The sequence below is a fragment of the Anas acuta genome, chromosome 2, assembly GCF_963932015.1.
Source record: "Anas acuta chromosome 2, bAnaAcu1.1, whole genome shotgun sequence".
Taxonomy (NCBI): domain Eukaryota; kingdom Metazoa; phylum Chordata; class Aves; order Anseriformes; family Anatidae; genus Anas; species Anas acuta.
In genome coordinates this window covers 7,893,277-7,909,998 of record NC_088980.1, presented here as the reverse complement: position 1 = coordinate 7,909,998, position 16,722 = coordinate 7,893,277, and the positions used below count along the sequence as shown (strand labels likewise).

The 16,722-nt window shown below is 40.8% G+C and overlaps 1 protein-coding gene across 1 annotated transcript in view; it reads right to left on the bottom strand.

Annotated features, from left to right (window-relative positions):
- DPP6 (dipeptidyl peptidase like 6) overlaps positions 1-11,587 on the bottom strand; it is a 549,348-nt gene extending 537,761 nt beyond the window's left edge. The window contains exon 1 of the mRNA XM_068673426.1: positions 11,363-11,587. Coding sequence (XP_068529527.1) covers positions 11,363-11,422 — 60 coding nt within the window. The 5' untranslated portion in view covers positions 11,423-11,587. The remainder of the gene's footprint in view (positions 1-11,362) is intronic.
- Positions 11,588-16,722: the final 5,135 nt, after the last annotated feature.

The window sequence follows — 16,722 nt, the reverse complement described above, 5'->3', positions numbered from 1 at the left end:
TATTGCCTTTGTTTTGACAACATTTACATTTTGTCATCTTATTTTAGTATTTGGGTGCATCTGACTGCTTCAGCCTCTGCAAATTTCTCAGCTGGACACAGTCATTGCTTACACAAAGAGGGTTACAGTCTTGGTTAACTTGCTAAGACGAGGGCAAAGGTGGTAGGACCACTTTTTACTTTGCTAGCTTTCCCCTAACTCCTCAATTTCTGTTTCTATAGTAGAAGAGTATATATAAGTGACAGCTTCTAGCTAAAATATTGATATTTTTATCTTCTGGATGATCTCCATATTAAAACCCAAATCTAATAAATGCTTACAAGGAAGTTAGAAGAGGGGAGCTTTTTCAGAAAGAATAAGTCATTTGTACTAATGTCTCTACAAACTATAATTTGAAGTGCCGAAAGCTTCATTTTGTACAACCACTAAATTTTTAAGCACCAGGAGCCACAGTTTTTCATTACTATGTTCTTCAATAAACTTCATGTTTTACACTCTGAAAAAGCTTTAGTGGGAACTCTTCCAGTAGTACACAAGAAATTTAGATATATTGCCTCTGCTGGCAACACTGAAATTTAGACATGTATCTCCTTCTTCTTATTACAAAAATAAATAAACAAAAACAACAACAAACGGAATAATCTTCAGCTCTTTAAGTTAGTCCACATCAAATAGAAATCATTTTTTTTTTTTTTCTGATGCAAAAGATAAGCTGTAAAATGCAATGAAGCTAGCAAAGGAAAGTATCTGAGGAAGGCTAACCATTGGAGTCACTTAAATCTATCTTTGACAGCAAAATACTGTAACTGAGTATTTTTAACATAATATTATGATGTGCAGAACATTGATTACTTTCCATTAAAGTAATAAAAACTGAAACTTTCTACTGTTTTTTTGAGGGAAAGGAAAGAGGCAAGGAAAAAAAAATACTTGAAATATTGCTATGCATACAGAGTTTGAGGGTCCAAAAACAGTCTCTTTCCTCTCTTCAATCCTTGGCTATATATCTCATCAGTTCTATAATGATCACATGTGGCTCCAAATTTTAGGTGCAGATTCTGAGCACCAGCTTTAAAAACCTTCTTAAAAGCCTGTGTTGTAGCAATCAAAAAACATCATTAACTTTTCAGTAGCTCATGTTTTCATATCTGTGTTTCAACCTGAGTCAGTCCATGAGCTGGTTAAATCACAATGGCAGTGTATTCGGGTCTATTAACACTTTAGACATCCTTCATGGGCAACGTTTCACACAAATGGTTAACAAATGGTCTTGAGTTTTCCTTACTACTTAAAGGAAAACCATCTGGTTTTATTGACAAGAACTAAATTAACTTATTTGTAAAGTGGAATATTCAGTGTCCTCCCTGCCATGAAAACCAGCAGGAGCATATTAGGTAGAGGAAGGAAGCAAGAATGAACCTAGAATAAAGGAGTGAAAGACACAGGACAGATGCAGATATGCTCTGTAATATATCTGCAGCCTTAGGGAGTTTAGGAATGTCAGTATAATTCAAATGACTGAGGTGGGAACAAATCAGAAAATATGGAGATAGAGAACACACAGAAGATAACCTGGGAAATCCAAGATTAGTCCTGACCTGGTGGAAAAGAGATCCTTAACAATAACAAGTGACTACACTACCCGTAAATGACTGAAAGACATTGGCAGCCTCTCTGATGGCAGATTAACTGTGCCACAGGTGGTCAGAAGAGGACTGGCAGTGCGGCAACACATCATGTCGAGAAAAATGCATTACACTGTGTGCTTTCATTGGGCCCCAGATATAAACCTGGTTCACGTTAAGCAACCTAAGAGAAGCCCCATGACAATCAATGAGATCGCACACTGAAATCAGTGCTGAAGAGCAAGAATAAAATGTGAAGAATAAAGTCCTTAGTTTGAGGGATATCCCTAACCCAGTGAACAAATTTAAAATGTAAGCTCTTTGATGGAACAGTATTGTGCTTTGATAAGAAGCAGTATTGTGCTCTCTGGCTGCACAGCCTCTTGTACAATTGGATCCCAATATGCAACCAGTGTTCCTAGGGAGTGCTGCAATAGAAATAACATTGAAGCGAGTCCCTGCTGCTGCACCTTTCCTGGACTTGTTTCTTTTGAAAAACTATCTGATCCTCCACTCTGGAGAACAGTTAAAGCAGCAGCAAAGGCTCTGTGTGAGGTCATTATCCTGCAAAATCTTACTTGGATAAAGAAATACTGCACTGAAGAGCTGCAAACACAGTGGTGTTGGGATGCTAAGAGGAAGTCCAAGAGTCAAAAGCCTAGAAGCATAAACTAATACATAAAGAAACATAAAAAAAATAATAATAATAAAAAAAAAAAAGCATATGGTGTATCTACTGCCCTGAGTAGCAGTAAATTAGCAGCAGCACACATCTGTCTGCCATAATTTAAACCTCTTCCTAGCATTCCAATTTGAGATGCCATCTGCAAATAAGCAAGTTAGCTCACCTCGAAACATAGCTGTTCTGCCCCTTTTCAGTTTGCAGGCCTAGCTGGCAGGGGCCCAGCACCAGCCACCTCTGTCACCTCCCAACACTCTCCCTGGGACTCTCAATGTGGAAAAGCCTTTGGTTTGCCACAGCATCTTTCATTTTTCCTACTCTAAGGCACAACACCTAGAAATTAGTCTACATGCTCTCTTTCTTGCTACCCCACCATTTCCTAATATTAAGAATCTCCCCTTCAAACAAGCTGAAAATTTGACATGCTCCTGCTCTCGCCACATGCATGTTGTTCCAAGCTCAACTTGCTCCTTTGCATAAGGTTCCCCTGGGGACATTTTCCAGAGCAAGGTTTGCATTTCACAGTATAAGGACCAAGCATCCTTCTGTCTTGCTGTCCGTCCTATGCCTGAACACAAAGGAGAATATGTTCATAACAATGTTAACATTTCCTAAAATCTCTGATTTTAAACACAGTAATATAAGGTGAACAATAAGAAGGGAAACCCCACTTAGTGGGTTACAAAGTTGTTATCCTTCATGAAAGAGCTGGCAGACCATGCAAAGGAAGTGCTCATACATATTCTTAGCAACAGAAAAAAACTAAAGCATGGACAGAATATTTGCCCCAGTATGGAACAATTACTACTGACTGCTGTGATTTCACAGTAGACCCCCAAGACCATACCTATACTGAGAGACTAAAAGCAGGTTAAGGCATTTTTTTCTTGCTGGCAGCAGTGTCTGGCCTTTATCATAGATCCCAGCTGATTTTTAAGTGACAATGCAAAAACATAAAGCCCAAATCACTTGGCCAACATCCCAGTGCAACATGGGACTTAATCCGTGAATCAAGATCTTCCCCTTTAGCATTATGCAAGTCTATACACCAAACTTTATTTCTGGAAACACCATGAAATGCAAATTAGCCCTACCAATACCTAGGTCAATACATTTTTCTCAATTCTGACTGATAACCAAACCATTTCATCTACAAAAGAAATGTCCCAGCATGTCAATCTAGCTATTTTTGTTTAAAATGGGCATAAAAATCCCCAGCATAATATAAAAATCATAAATATTGAATTCTGTCCAGAATAGGTGTAGGTAAGATGCACAAAAATAAACAAATGAGAAAAATAAATAAATAAGGCAAATGTCTCTCCTGTTTACTTAACAGCACCAATATAGAAATAACCCAAATGAGTTCCAGTGAACAAGAAATTGCATCTGAAGTTAATCCCTTTTCTTATTTTTCTATAGCCTAGAGGTTCTTTGTACTCTTGCTGAAGTCAATGGCCTCAAGTGATCCATACTGCGTTCACAGCATGATATTATATCTGTTTTATTGGGAAACACAGTAGTCAAAATGCTAAAATAAATCTTCTTCCTATTATTTGACTTAAGCACTTAAGTACTGAAATTGCTAAGCTAATTTATTTTGATTATCAGCCCACTGGTCTTGGTATTATAAATTAGCCCCACATTTTTGATGTAGCTTCCAGCTATGACTGCCTTTTTTTGATTTTTGGAGGGGGGATTATTTTTTTTTGGCAGGGGGTTGGGGCGGCAGGGGCAGGGTTGAGCACATATCAGCACATATCACATTAAGATTTTCTTGAAATTTCTATTAAATTGCTCTGGTCAATAACAAGTTAATATAAAGAGGTTTGCAGTTAAATGACATTGATGCTCACACATTTGCCCTGTCCTACACCAGTTAAAAAGCCATTGCAGATTCCAGTTATAACACTCATAGCTCCGGCTGCGTTTTTAAAGCACCAACTGTTAGTTAATTTTGTTAGCATAAACACTCAATAAAATTTTATGGTGTGTTCAGCTCTCATTAAAGATGAAAAACAGCAGCAGAGAGCAACACCCACAAATAAACCCAGAGCAGGATGGCTCTGATGTTGCAGATCCCCAGAGCTCATTTAGATTCAGGGCTTGGGGCTGCCCTCACCTGAGGTCACTGCAGAGATATGGAGAACAAAATCATCCACATAGCTGGAAACTCCTCACAGCCCTACCATAATGCTCCTGGCAAGCATTTACTGGTGAAAGAATAGTCCTTCTCCAACCTCTTTCTTACGTTCCCTCAAAAACCTTGAAATAACATCTGCTCTAGGCAAAATACACCCTTGCAGGTGCATACCTGCACAACCGTACAACCAACCCCACTCCTTTTACTCCCCATCGCCCAGAATACATTTGGTATGTCACAAACAAGTGGCATCAACAAGCACTGCAGGAGCTGCTCCCCAGGTTGCACTTCGCAATTAGATTCTCTTCATCTGGGGAAAGCATGACCCCTACCAGGAGGTTCATGATCCATTGGGCATTTATAAAGTCAGCCTGGCCATCTCCCTTTGTCTTCCCATACTTCAAAGGGTATCTTTGCATCTTCCACCAAAATTTCTAGTGTTGAACCTGCCATCATGCTCCTTGCAAAATTTTCAGTTGCTGGAAACCTTACAGAACAGCTGGCACTAGGACGGGTGCAAGGAAGCACTCAAGGGAATATGCCTGGAATTAACTGGCAAAGCCATCAGGTATACAGGGAGAACCACAGAGAAATCAGATTTCACTGTCTGAGATAATACACAATCAATATTCCTAAAATTCTCAAGGCTGGGTTGCTTAAGGTTTTAGAAATTTCTTAAGTCTTTTCATTTACATCAACAGAAGCAAAACATCTCTCACTAATTCAGCACTTCCACCAGATACTGCCAACTGAGAACTTACAGTTTACAAGAAAGAGTGAGAATGTGACAAAAACAGTTTCAAACACTTCCCCTGAAGTTCCCTAGCATTTTTTCTTGATTTACAGTTCATCTTTCCCAGTTTTGGCAGGTTTTGCCTTCCTCTGCTGATTTGTGAACAATCCCCCACAAAGGATAGAGTAGATAGAGGATCTGTAAAAACTGATAGAGGGGAAAGAGTTAAATCAACACTACACAATTCCACCCCGTGTACAAAATAAATGTTTCTCCATGAGTAGCCAGACTAAATCCTGGCTTCCTAAAGGACAGAGGAAGTGTATAGGTTTCCCAAGTCAATAAATTTTTTCCTTTTCATTGACCCCAACTTTCTCCTGCTGACACTTATACTGGGCAAGAGATAATAAGTTTTTTAGAGAGGGATATGTTGGTGGGATGTTGAGAGCATATGTGCCAACTGGATCTTAAATGGACAATAGCTAGTTTTGCCTTCTTTGTCTATGATAGAGAAATTCAGTTAAGTATTAAGTATTTAGTAACTTATTAGGTTTGTTATGTTTGGTAGTTTATATTCAGCACCTTACTTCACTGTCTGTATAAACAAGGCAATTCTCCTATTATCCCAGATTTTTGCCCCTATTGTCAACTTCAAGTGTAAACTCTCTGAGGCAAAGCCATTTCTGTCTATAAGGAGTTACAGCATCCAGCAGGGCTGGGCCTCAAACGTGGCAGGGGCTCTCATGCAGTGCTATATTAGACTATTCTGAAAGGTTGATGTCTTGAGATGGAAGTGTGATTTCTTAAGGGTCTGCCCATTGAGCAGGGCTGGATTTTGAAGATGGCTAACTGATCATGCTTTAAAACCCTAGCAGCCACAGCAGGTCCTACTTTAATACTTATAGGGTGCAGAATTCAACCTTCCGTTCCCAATAGGGTATTAAAAATGGACAACTCATAAATATACTCCTTAGTTGTGCCCATACATGGCAGCTTCCCCTACACAGTAAAATGCAATGTGCAAGTAAAATTGAACTTGTTTCCACTTTAGCAATAATACACAGGAACTACTATAGCTTCTTTATCTTCATTTTCTGCATCCAGGAGTGCTAGAAATGCTGCAGCTCTATTGCTTTCATAAATTTAGAGGTATTGAATCTGTCTGCAATTAAACCAACATAAATAAGTAGTAATTCAACTGAAAACAGTGAAATTCACATGGGGTAATAGTTCATGTAGAAGAGAAGAGAATTAGATTCACCCAGTAAAGATGAAACAATCTTTTATTATAGGACAGTTTAAAGAATAAAGCAACATTAACAAACAAAAAAAAATCTTTCATATCCCGTTTAAAGGTCATTATTGAGCTGTTGACCACAGATGCATGAGCACTGCACTGCCCATTTAGATCAACCCCTTGAACTCCTTGCAAATACTCTGTTCTGTATGGACACCCCAAAACTACAAATTATTTCTCTTATAGGTTAATTTTGTGATTTTCAAAATAATGGCAGTGCAAGCAAAGGTACAATCAAAACTCTATCTCCAGTTCATCATAATTCAGTGTACTTTACTTTTACAAAGACTTTAAATTACTCCACTGAGTTGTTTTCATACCCATTTTCTTGCATACTGATATTGATAATTAGTACAATTGTCTCTTCTTTAAAATGAGAAGAAAAAAAAACAAAAAAAAAAAAAGAAGAAGAAGACTGTCCAAATGATTTGCTGCTATCCTCAGGCATTCATTAGTGCTGATTAAAAATCAAGTTACAGTTATTCAGGCAGATGTCCCAACCTCAAGAGTTTGATTCAATGAGCTTTTCTCAATATGCAGACATACATAAAGCCAAGAGAGGAAGGGTGGTTGCTCAGTGTCTCCTGTAGCCTAAAATGTGTCCTGTAAACCACACATAGGAAAACCATGATGGGAACATACACCATTTACTCAATTTTATCCCAGTGTTTTTTCTTTTTGCCATAGAGCTTGAGTGATTCCTATCACTCCTGTTATGAGAAGAAAACACTCACCTCCAACCCACTCATTGCGATCTGAATTAAGAAGAGGTTAAAGCCTAGATCCACAAATAGATTTAAATGTCTAACAAAACATTGCAATTTAGGTATCAAAATAAAAGCATTACCATCATAACAAATGCAGGCTATTTGGGATCTCATCACTGATGTGTTACTGGGGTCATGCATTGTGTACTGGTGTACACCAACAGAGCTGTACCAATATCTGATGGGACAACATGTCTCAGAGGTAGGAAACATGACCCAAAAGATGCACATTGACTGTGTCTAAGACTGAGCTCCACACTAAAGAGCTACCACAGATATATTCATTCAAAGAGATGGCCAGAGAGAAATCAGAAGAGATTGAATCAGCAGGAGTGTTGTGCCAACCATTATGCACTAATCTTCACATGAGGCTGCTGTACAAAACTGTGGGATTCAAACCATACCCTCCAGATGTGTGTATGAGCCAACGGTTTGGCTAAATGTATTTTCACACAAAGTAAAGAGAAAGTGCATCCCTCTCTCCCCTGGAGACACTGAGGCTTTCCATCTCCTTCCCCACTCCGAAGAACTGGCCCTTCTCCAAGAGGGGAATACAGGAGCACTCCTGCTGTGCAGCAGCCTGTCCTCCTTTAGCTACAGCAACTCCCTGGAGTACAGGAGCTGGTCAGACTCTGAATCCCCATCAGTGCTTAAAAGTACACCAGATGCACAAATCCTGCTCCCTGTGATACCTCCTTGCTCTCTGTACACAGATAGAAGACCCCAACCAGAACTGTTTCCAAAGAAAGAAATGACTCCCAATGTTTTTCTGTAGACTTTCCTCCCTTGAGATGGATGAAATTGGGAGTGTCAATATCAAATAGTGACTTCTCACAACATCTACTGTGGTAATAATTTCAGAAAAGAAGCAAGATTTAAGACAACTTCTGTGCCTTGTGTTGGTTGGCACAGGGCTCTGGACTGCTAACAGAAGCCAAGAGCCAGGAGCTGCAATGTGCAGTGCTGAAGTGTCTGAGTCCCCATATGGAGCTAGCCCTCGTTAATTCATTCAAGAAATCTGTCAAAATGAGACAGCTGGGAACTGACCCCCAAATTCTTATGACAGTATCTGAATAATTGAACCATCTCTCCAAAAATGCTCACTTCCTTAGAGCTGAAGCCTGCTCTCAGCCCACACAAGAGGGCTGGCTGGTTTTGTGCAGACTCTCAGCAGTTTAGGGCTCACTACCCCAAGCACCCAAACATGTCAGAAATGTTCCTACAATGAAGATTTTCATTGCAGTGTTGGGGTGAATCCACTCTCCTTCCTCCCACAAATTCTCTTAAGAAAGGCAATGGGATTAGTCATAGGCAGGAAAAAAAAAAAAAAAAGAGCATTAAAAACCATATGTACACCAACAATTTCTCAAAAATAGTTCTCTCTAACAAACAAATTGCAGCCTTTCAGTAGAAACCACTGGTGTCGTAGAGATAGATCTTGGTTAAAACAGGTAAAAGGTGTTACATGGAAATGTCTATAAACCTTACATGTTTTAGTGGGCATGCATTACTACACTTTGAAATTACAACCAAGGCAGTCACTTAAGGCCTTTAACAGTATCCCTCTCTAAAACGTTGTCTCCACTGCTCATCACAACTGTGCATAGCTGTAAATCTTTCAGAGGAAAGTTGGAGCCTGAGTGCTTATTGTCTAGCAAGAGGAAAAATCAAGTGAAGACAGGAAGAAGAGTGACCTTGCCCCAGTGACTTGGCAATTGCAGCTCTTAAGATGACACAATGTGCTAACATATTTTGGGGGAAGGAAAAAGAACAATTTATTTCATGAGCTGTGAAAATAATAGTGCTTGATTTGCAATGGATTTCCACCCCACACTATTTGCACAACCCATCCCCTCTTGCAAATACCCCAGCTCTCACACATTGCTGCTGCTTTCCTAACAAAACCATCCAGTTCTTTTGGGAGTTTATTCAACACTTCTTCCTTTCCCCCATTCTGTCCCAACCTCTACGCAGCCTGGGATGGTCTGTGGACAGCCCGTGTTGTACTTATATCCACATGCTGACTGGGTTGATGAGACAGGGCAAGTGGAGATAAGGGATGATTTCTCCCTATTTCTTCCCTTGTTCAGGTTAGTTATTCTTCTCTATGAAGCAATTGATTTCCATGCCACTTGTAGAAAGTTGATGTTTGCAACACTTCCATAGTTCTGTCTATTTTGATTAAAGTTAGCCAGTGAGTTCAAAAGTTAGGAGATGGGTAAGCCAGAGAAGTTTGGTTTGCTTTTTTTTTTTTTTTTGTCTTATTTTTTTTCCCCAGAAAAAAAAAAAAAACAACAGACATTAAACATCTCACAAGCATTTCCATGCTTCAGAAGTCAGTGTCACAAAACACTTAGTTATTTTGCCTCTTGTCTAGTCCACCACAGACATTTTTCAGATGCTTATTTTTTGGTTCTATTTTATATGCTCACATTTCTGAGCTCTGCAAGGTTTTCTTGCAAATAAATCAGTCATCCATGGAGCTCATTGTGTTTTAATTAAAAACTTGAAACCATCAATCATGTCAATCTTCTGATTTGAAAAAAATATATATTTATTTCCAATGGAAAAAAAAAAATCCATTTATTACAATGTCTGAAAATAAGATGAGGTTGCCTTCAAGACAAATACAAAAGTATCAGTTACCATGTGCTAAGAACATACACATCTGGGCCTCGTCTCTTCCTTCTGCACTAAAGCAGCTTGATAAAATAAATTATTACTGACATGCAATAACCTTACCTGCTAAACCCAAAACTCACAGAAAAACAGAAAGTCCAAAGAAAGGAGGCCCAACTTTGCAATTATAGGCAAGATCCATGGAGGACCTTCAGTTTAAGGCCCTCGAATTATGCAAATTGCTTATGAATGGGTTTCACTTCAAATATATGATTAGTCATGGAGCTAAGTAAATAACTTCAGCAGACTCATCTAATCTGTTTGTGTACTTCCACAGCCCTCATCATGTAGTGTCTTATAATACTCACATAGATGCAGGACAAGTGGGTTTAATCCTTAAAACATCATATGAGAAAAAAAGGACTAACAGAATTCATTTTTCAGGAGAGGTACAGGGTACATCAGTGTGCCTAAGAGTTGGCAAACTCTCACAAGCAGGGCTGTACTGATTAAACGGGACGTTGCCAACCAGGTGAGCAGCAGAACCAGCATTTTAAACAACACCACCACATCAAGTCTAGAAGACGGAACGCAAAGCCAGTATTAAGAGGTAAAATAAGAAATAAAAAAGAAGCTAATAGCACCATTTCTGGTGAAACATAAATTTTGCATTTCTTTATGGTGCACCCCATTAACTAACATGGAAACATGTCTCTCTACAAAATGCTAGCCTTACAAAGACATTTGAAATCTTTGGGGAGAAAAATCAAGCAAAAACCCCTTCCCTCCTCCCCTCCACTCCCCCCTTTCTCCTGATAGAAATACAAACATTGAAATACACTTTGAAGAGTTGTAGAAGCATCAACAGAATTGCTTACAAGAGGCACATTAATTTACCCAACTCTCGTTTAACATTACAGCGTACCAGTGTTGTAAAGACAAATGCAAGGGCCATGCTCATTAATACCAGAAAAGGCTAGTGCAAATTTGATCTGAATCAGGTGCAAGAACCCCATTCCATTTCTGTTGGATTCAGCAGAGCACACAATCAGGTGTTTTATCCCAGCTATTATTTTTTTTTCTCCAGATGCTGGCTATGCAAACACACCGTGGCAAGAAGCAAAGCAGCAGCTACAGACGCACCTGACCGCACACAGCACACCGGCGCTAATCTTTACTTTCACATCATTTTAACCCCTTAGAAGCAGGAGCGCCAGCCGGGACCGGTCCAGCACTGATGCTACGAGGCCGCAGCATCCTCGCTCCCTACAACCCCGCTTCGGCACCTCCCGGAGCCGCAGCCTAAAGGGCGTGAACCCGGCCGTGAGCCCAGAGCTGGGGGTAGCCAGAGAAGGATGGATGCTCAAGTTGGCGAAGTGTAGGACCGGAGGGATGCTGCCCCGGGGCGGGGAGAACTGCTCCAAAGCCACAGGTTTAGGGTCGGGGCTGCTGCCCGGGAACAGCCGAGGAGGAACAGGGCAGTTTATCGGTCTTACCTTGGGCCCTTTGCCGCCGGAGCAGCGAACGTTGTTGGTCACCCCGGCCGTCTGGTTCATGCTGGGGCCGGCCGGGAAAGTTGGGCAGGGGGGGCTCTGCGCCCCGCCGGGCGGATGGACAGGGCGGGCTGCCCCCGCACCGGGACTTCGCCCCCGGCCGCCGGGCTTGGCGAGCTGGCTTCCCGGCTTCCCAGCTCCAAACCCAAACCCAAAGCAACCCCCCCACTTCCCCACCCGGCCGCTTCTTTCCCCCGCCCTCCAAAAGCAGAGGCGAGGCGAGCGCGGCTCTGCCCGCCCCCAGCACTCCGGGGCCGCCGCGGCGTGTGGGGGGGGAACGCTCAGCTCCGCGCCCCTCGCCCCGCACAGCTCCCCTGCTCCGGGTTTATCCCGATCTTCCCCCCTACCCCAGCACGGACACTGAGAAATCGCGTTAAAAACCTCAAGGCTTCCACTAAGCTTGAAGATTATTTATTTATTTATCCTCCCCCCTTTCGGTGCTCAGGGGGGTTAAGCCAGCTGTTTGCAGTGGAAGAAAAGGTGGGTTGTGTTTTGCTGGAGAGATGTTTACTTTCTAAGAAGCGATGAAATTTGCATCTTACTTTATTTGTTTGCTTTTGGTAGAATTCTTCTTCCAAAGGTGCTGGAGTTCAGGGGAAGTGGGGACTGTACAGCCAACTCTGCTTTGCTGATAAAAATTTGGTGTTTAGGTTTAAAAAAAAAAAAAAAAAAAAAAAAAAAAAAGTAAATAAAATAAAAACAGTAAAAATAAAGTAAATAATCTACATCACAAGTCATGATCCAGACACATTCTGCTAGCCCTGTTCCATCCCTCCAGTTCAGCCCATGAAGCCAGATGCTGCCCCTTCTGTTTTCACAACAAAAACTTGTAAAATCTAGTTTGCAAAATAGGGAAAAGAGCATTAAATAAATAAACAAACAAAAGCCCTACCTCTGAGTAAGATCTGCTTAACCGAGGCTAAAAGCATGCATGCTTCATCTTATGAAATTGTTTTGTTTTCCTGGGGGTTCAGCTATCCAATCAGATTAATGAAGGCATTTTTAGTGCGTTTCTATTTCATAGTTAAAAACCTTTAAATAAATAAAATCCTTCCTGGGTGTTGCTTCTTTCTTCAGGGAAGCAAGTGTGGGCCATGATGCTTTATGGAAAGCAGAAGTGCCCGGGTTGCTCACCAAGCACCAGAGCCAACACTGCTTTGGAGAATCCCAGCTCCTCCAGTTCTGAACAGTACACATCTCATCACATGCTTAACTGGCTAAATCTTCTAGCTGCATGGCTAGAATAGGCTTAGAGAGACTGTTATGGAAGCCGATAGCAGAATTGTAGTTAAAAGGTAAATTTAATTAGAGCCATAAGCCTTTAAGCTCTGATGTAGGAGAGAGGTCCCAAAGACTTAGCGTGTTGTCAGACGTCAGACTTCCCTCTGTAGCAGATAGTCGCATGTTTGATATGCCCTGGTGGCATTATAGTCTCACGGGAGTTTGTTGTGCTGAGCACACAGATGTCCATGTTCATACAACTGCAAATAATCCAGGCTGAACAGTTTTCATAAGAAGAACTAGGCAAGCAAAACTGCCCAAGGAGATGCATGGAAAACCCTTCTGACCACTACAGGGAACAGGGGAAAAAAAAATCTGTTCTCCTATTCTGCCTCTCAAGCCAAGTTCTTCAGGGAAAAAAAATAAATTCCTGCCTATGTATTCTCTTCCTTAAACAATAAACCCTTTGCATCACACAGACTGATCATGTGGGTGTCACCCCATGCTTGTTCAGCACAGATTTGTCCTGAAGCAAAGCAGTATAGGAGAGACACCACTCCACTACCCCTTCCTCTTCCATCCACAGCCAGCCCACTAGAGCAGTCAAGGATCCTATTTTCACCACAGGGCAAAGTTTTTCTTCTGCCCTGGCAAGGAAGAGCCAGGGAGTCTCCTACTTCCTCTCCTTTCTTCACTTAATGCTTGCCCAGAGCCCCACTTGCAGGAATCCCCATTCTCCCCTGAAATTGAGAAAAACCTTACAGCATTGAACCTCATTTCTACATGGGAAAGAATAGCTTCTAATTAGGTTAGTGGGGAGAAGGCACTTGCTTTCAGAAATATGAGTTAGCTTGTTGATATTTATGAACCCTTAAAAAAAAAAAAAAAAAAAAGACTAATGAATAGTGGAAGTGCAGCCTTTGAAATTCAGGAGATATCAATTCAATTGCAAACTCTGCCCAAGCCTATATGATCTCAGGGGAAAAATAAAAACAAAAATAGAATAAAATAATAAATTTAAAAAAAAAAAAAAGAAAAGTCTTCTGCCATGAATGAGATGGGAAGATCCCACCTCTGCCCACCCACTTACAGCTCCCTTAAAGCAGGACATACCCATGCAGTCCTACAGGGTCCAGCATAATTTGTCCCTTGTTTCAGCAAAGGCCCCTAAGTACCGCAGAAAAACAAATGTGAAATCATTAGTCTGTTGTTTTTTACACTAAAGTGTCTTATATATCTAGAGAAGAACATACAATGCCACGAGCTGCACAAAGTTTTAAAGTGCATATGAGAATTGTAAGTGATTTATAGATTAGTATTCGAAGACAGTTCAGTGAAGTGTGAAGGAACAACAATATACTGTCATATAAGCTACAGCATATAAACATCCCTCGGCATTTTACACTTTGAAAAGGATTATACATAAGCTCAGCTGAGAAGGGTATTAAGAAGGAATCTCAGTCATACTTTTTGGGAACATTTAGCAAGACAGCTAATCTGTCTTTGGAGCTGAGCTACAGCTACGCAAAACAGATACAGGAAAATTCACACAATCATGACATAAGATTTAAAAAAAAAAAAAAAAGCTAAAACTATATCATAGAATTTTAATAATGTGTTGAGTGTTTTTTTATGAGTTCTTCAAATTTATACTTCACAGAAAAACCTCTGTAAAACTAAAACAAAATAAAAATAAGAGATTTCCATAATTATTCTGTCTCTACAATTTGAGGCTTTTAGAGAAACATTCAGTATCACAAATCTCAATATTAAACAGCAGGACTGCAAACCATTAAATTCAACTAGTTTCAAGTTCCAGCTCAGAATTAGATGAAATATGTCCCCATGTTTATAAGTTATTTCTGGGAGCCTGTTTTGATCTAAATTTGAGCTGAATAGGGCATAGTATCACTGCTCTATGAACTCCATGGGCTTCCAAGTTTTTGCAATAATATGGCAAAGACATAACACTTTCATTTTCCTTTTTTGACATTTACAGTAGAAAGCTGCCCAAGGTAGTCTAAAACTCAATATTTTACCACTGCAATTTTTGACGTCACTTGTGATGTAACCAGGAGGGAACATCCATTTTGTACAGGTCAAAAAGCAGAGCTACAGAGAGTCTAATACGAATTTGCACAAAAGTCAAAGCTTTGCAGAAACGGTGAAGAGTCACCTAGGCAGAGAAACGTGATTAAAACCATGGTTTAAGGAAAATGCTTAGAAAGATAAGAAGTCAACATGCAGCAAGTACAGAGAAGTTGAGAACAGAGGAGACGAGGAGGATGTGAAAACTGAGACCACAGAGTGCTAAAGAACACAATTCTAAAAATCAATGCAATGATGGATCAGGAACGAATGCAAAAAGCACAGCACGGGAAGGCTATAATTAGATGATTTAGTCATAGCCAGAAGCCTGACTGAGCTTTTTGAATCCACTGAAGTGGACACAGTTAATGCAGAGTTTGGCTTGATCATTACAGTTCTCATAACAGCAACACAGGGAGGCTCACAATATCCTTTAGTCTCTGTTAAGGCAACACAGGTTAAAAAATAAAAAATAAAAAAAATCAGTACATACAGGGTACCCTCACCCTACAGAAAAATTCTGCATGTGGATGAGGCTGAGCATCTCCTGCTGCAGTTGCATTGCTGGGACCACTGACATGGACTAAGCAAAATGCTGGAGAGCAGCACTTGGACCTGTTCTGTCTGCACTGTATTCAGTGGCTCTGCAGTGAAATTGCATACAGCTGCTCTCCAAACTCATTTCTTAACACTACCAGAAGTGGGGGTTAATCAAAGCTAGTGTAGTGATTGGAAAAATTAGCTTTAAATCTTCCCTGAACAGAGCTATCTATGTGGACTTCCAGGCTTTATGAACAGGCACGGAAGGAGGTGTCCAAAGTTCCCCGAAAGTTTGAGCATGAGCAGAGATTCAACAGACTACCAGGACTTATCCATGCTGACTCTAACTTAGGGTAAAACATCAAGCCAATGCTGCTAGCTCAGAGCCCAACTTGGTCTGAAAATCTTCCCCCTCAAAGCTCAGATTTCAGTGCTTACATGAGGGCATTTAGAGCTAGTTCACAGTGTCTCTGCAGTCCCTTGCAGGCTGCAGTGATGACAGGTTGTAAATCTGTTTCTGAAAGAGGTCAACCCGGTGAGAACCTCAGAAGCATGAGAGACACAAGTTTTTGGTGTCGTTCTCCTAGCATTCTGAAATCAGCTTATGTGGTCACCAAGCCTCTCCTATCTCCTCAGTTACATTTTCCAGCTCTTCTTTTGCTTGTTGTTCACCCAAGACAACCAGGAAAAGGGGAGCTTAAAAAGCTAGCAGCAATTAATAACACAGATGCTGGACCCCTCAGCTTGTCCAAATATCACCTCACCTTTCCCTGCCCACTTATCTCAGCCTGCTGTAGTAATTCAGGAGGAAGTAGGAGCTCAAATGCTTGAGCACTTGCATGGCATCTAGGATCTGGGCTGTACCAGGGCTCTAAGACTTTGGAGGAAGGGCAGCAGACTAGATTTGATAAAAGACCTCAGTGGAACCAAAATAAGTTAGTTAGAAAACAGCCAGGTTTTCTAACAGGTGTTCTGTACCTCCAAGAGGCTCCTAAATTCATTGGGCACCAGGGACACCCAGAAAGTCCCATCTGCAGCACCCAGCCCACATTCCTTGAAAGCAATGAACTTGTCCAGCAAAGAAATCAGGTTTCATAAGGCTAAAGAGCACATGCCCAAGGTGACCCTCATCTACAGAGTGCCGTTAGGGGCGTTTTCTTGGTATTTCTTCATTTGTGCCTGCTTCTGGAACTGCACTGTATTTTATATTACATAGCTGCTGGGTAAGCAGTGCTTTGGCCAGATAAGTTAACACTCCCAGGTGAATGCCCTAACTGTTAGGAATGTTTTAAGCATGGCATTATTAAGTAATAATTTACTCATCTAATTTAGTCTACTAGGTCTCCTTATTGAGGAATGTTATTCATCAGTACCACTCTAGCTCTCACTCTAATTTATTTATACTTAATGGTCTTTCAAAGACATCTCTCCACATTACTTTCAGACTCAAGAAT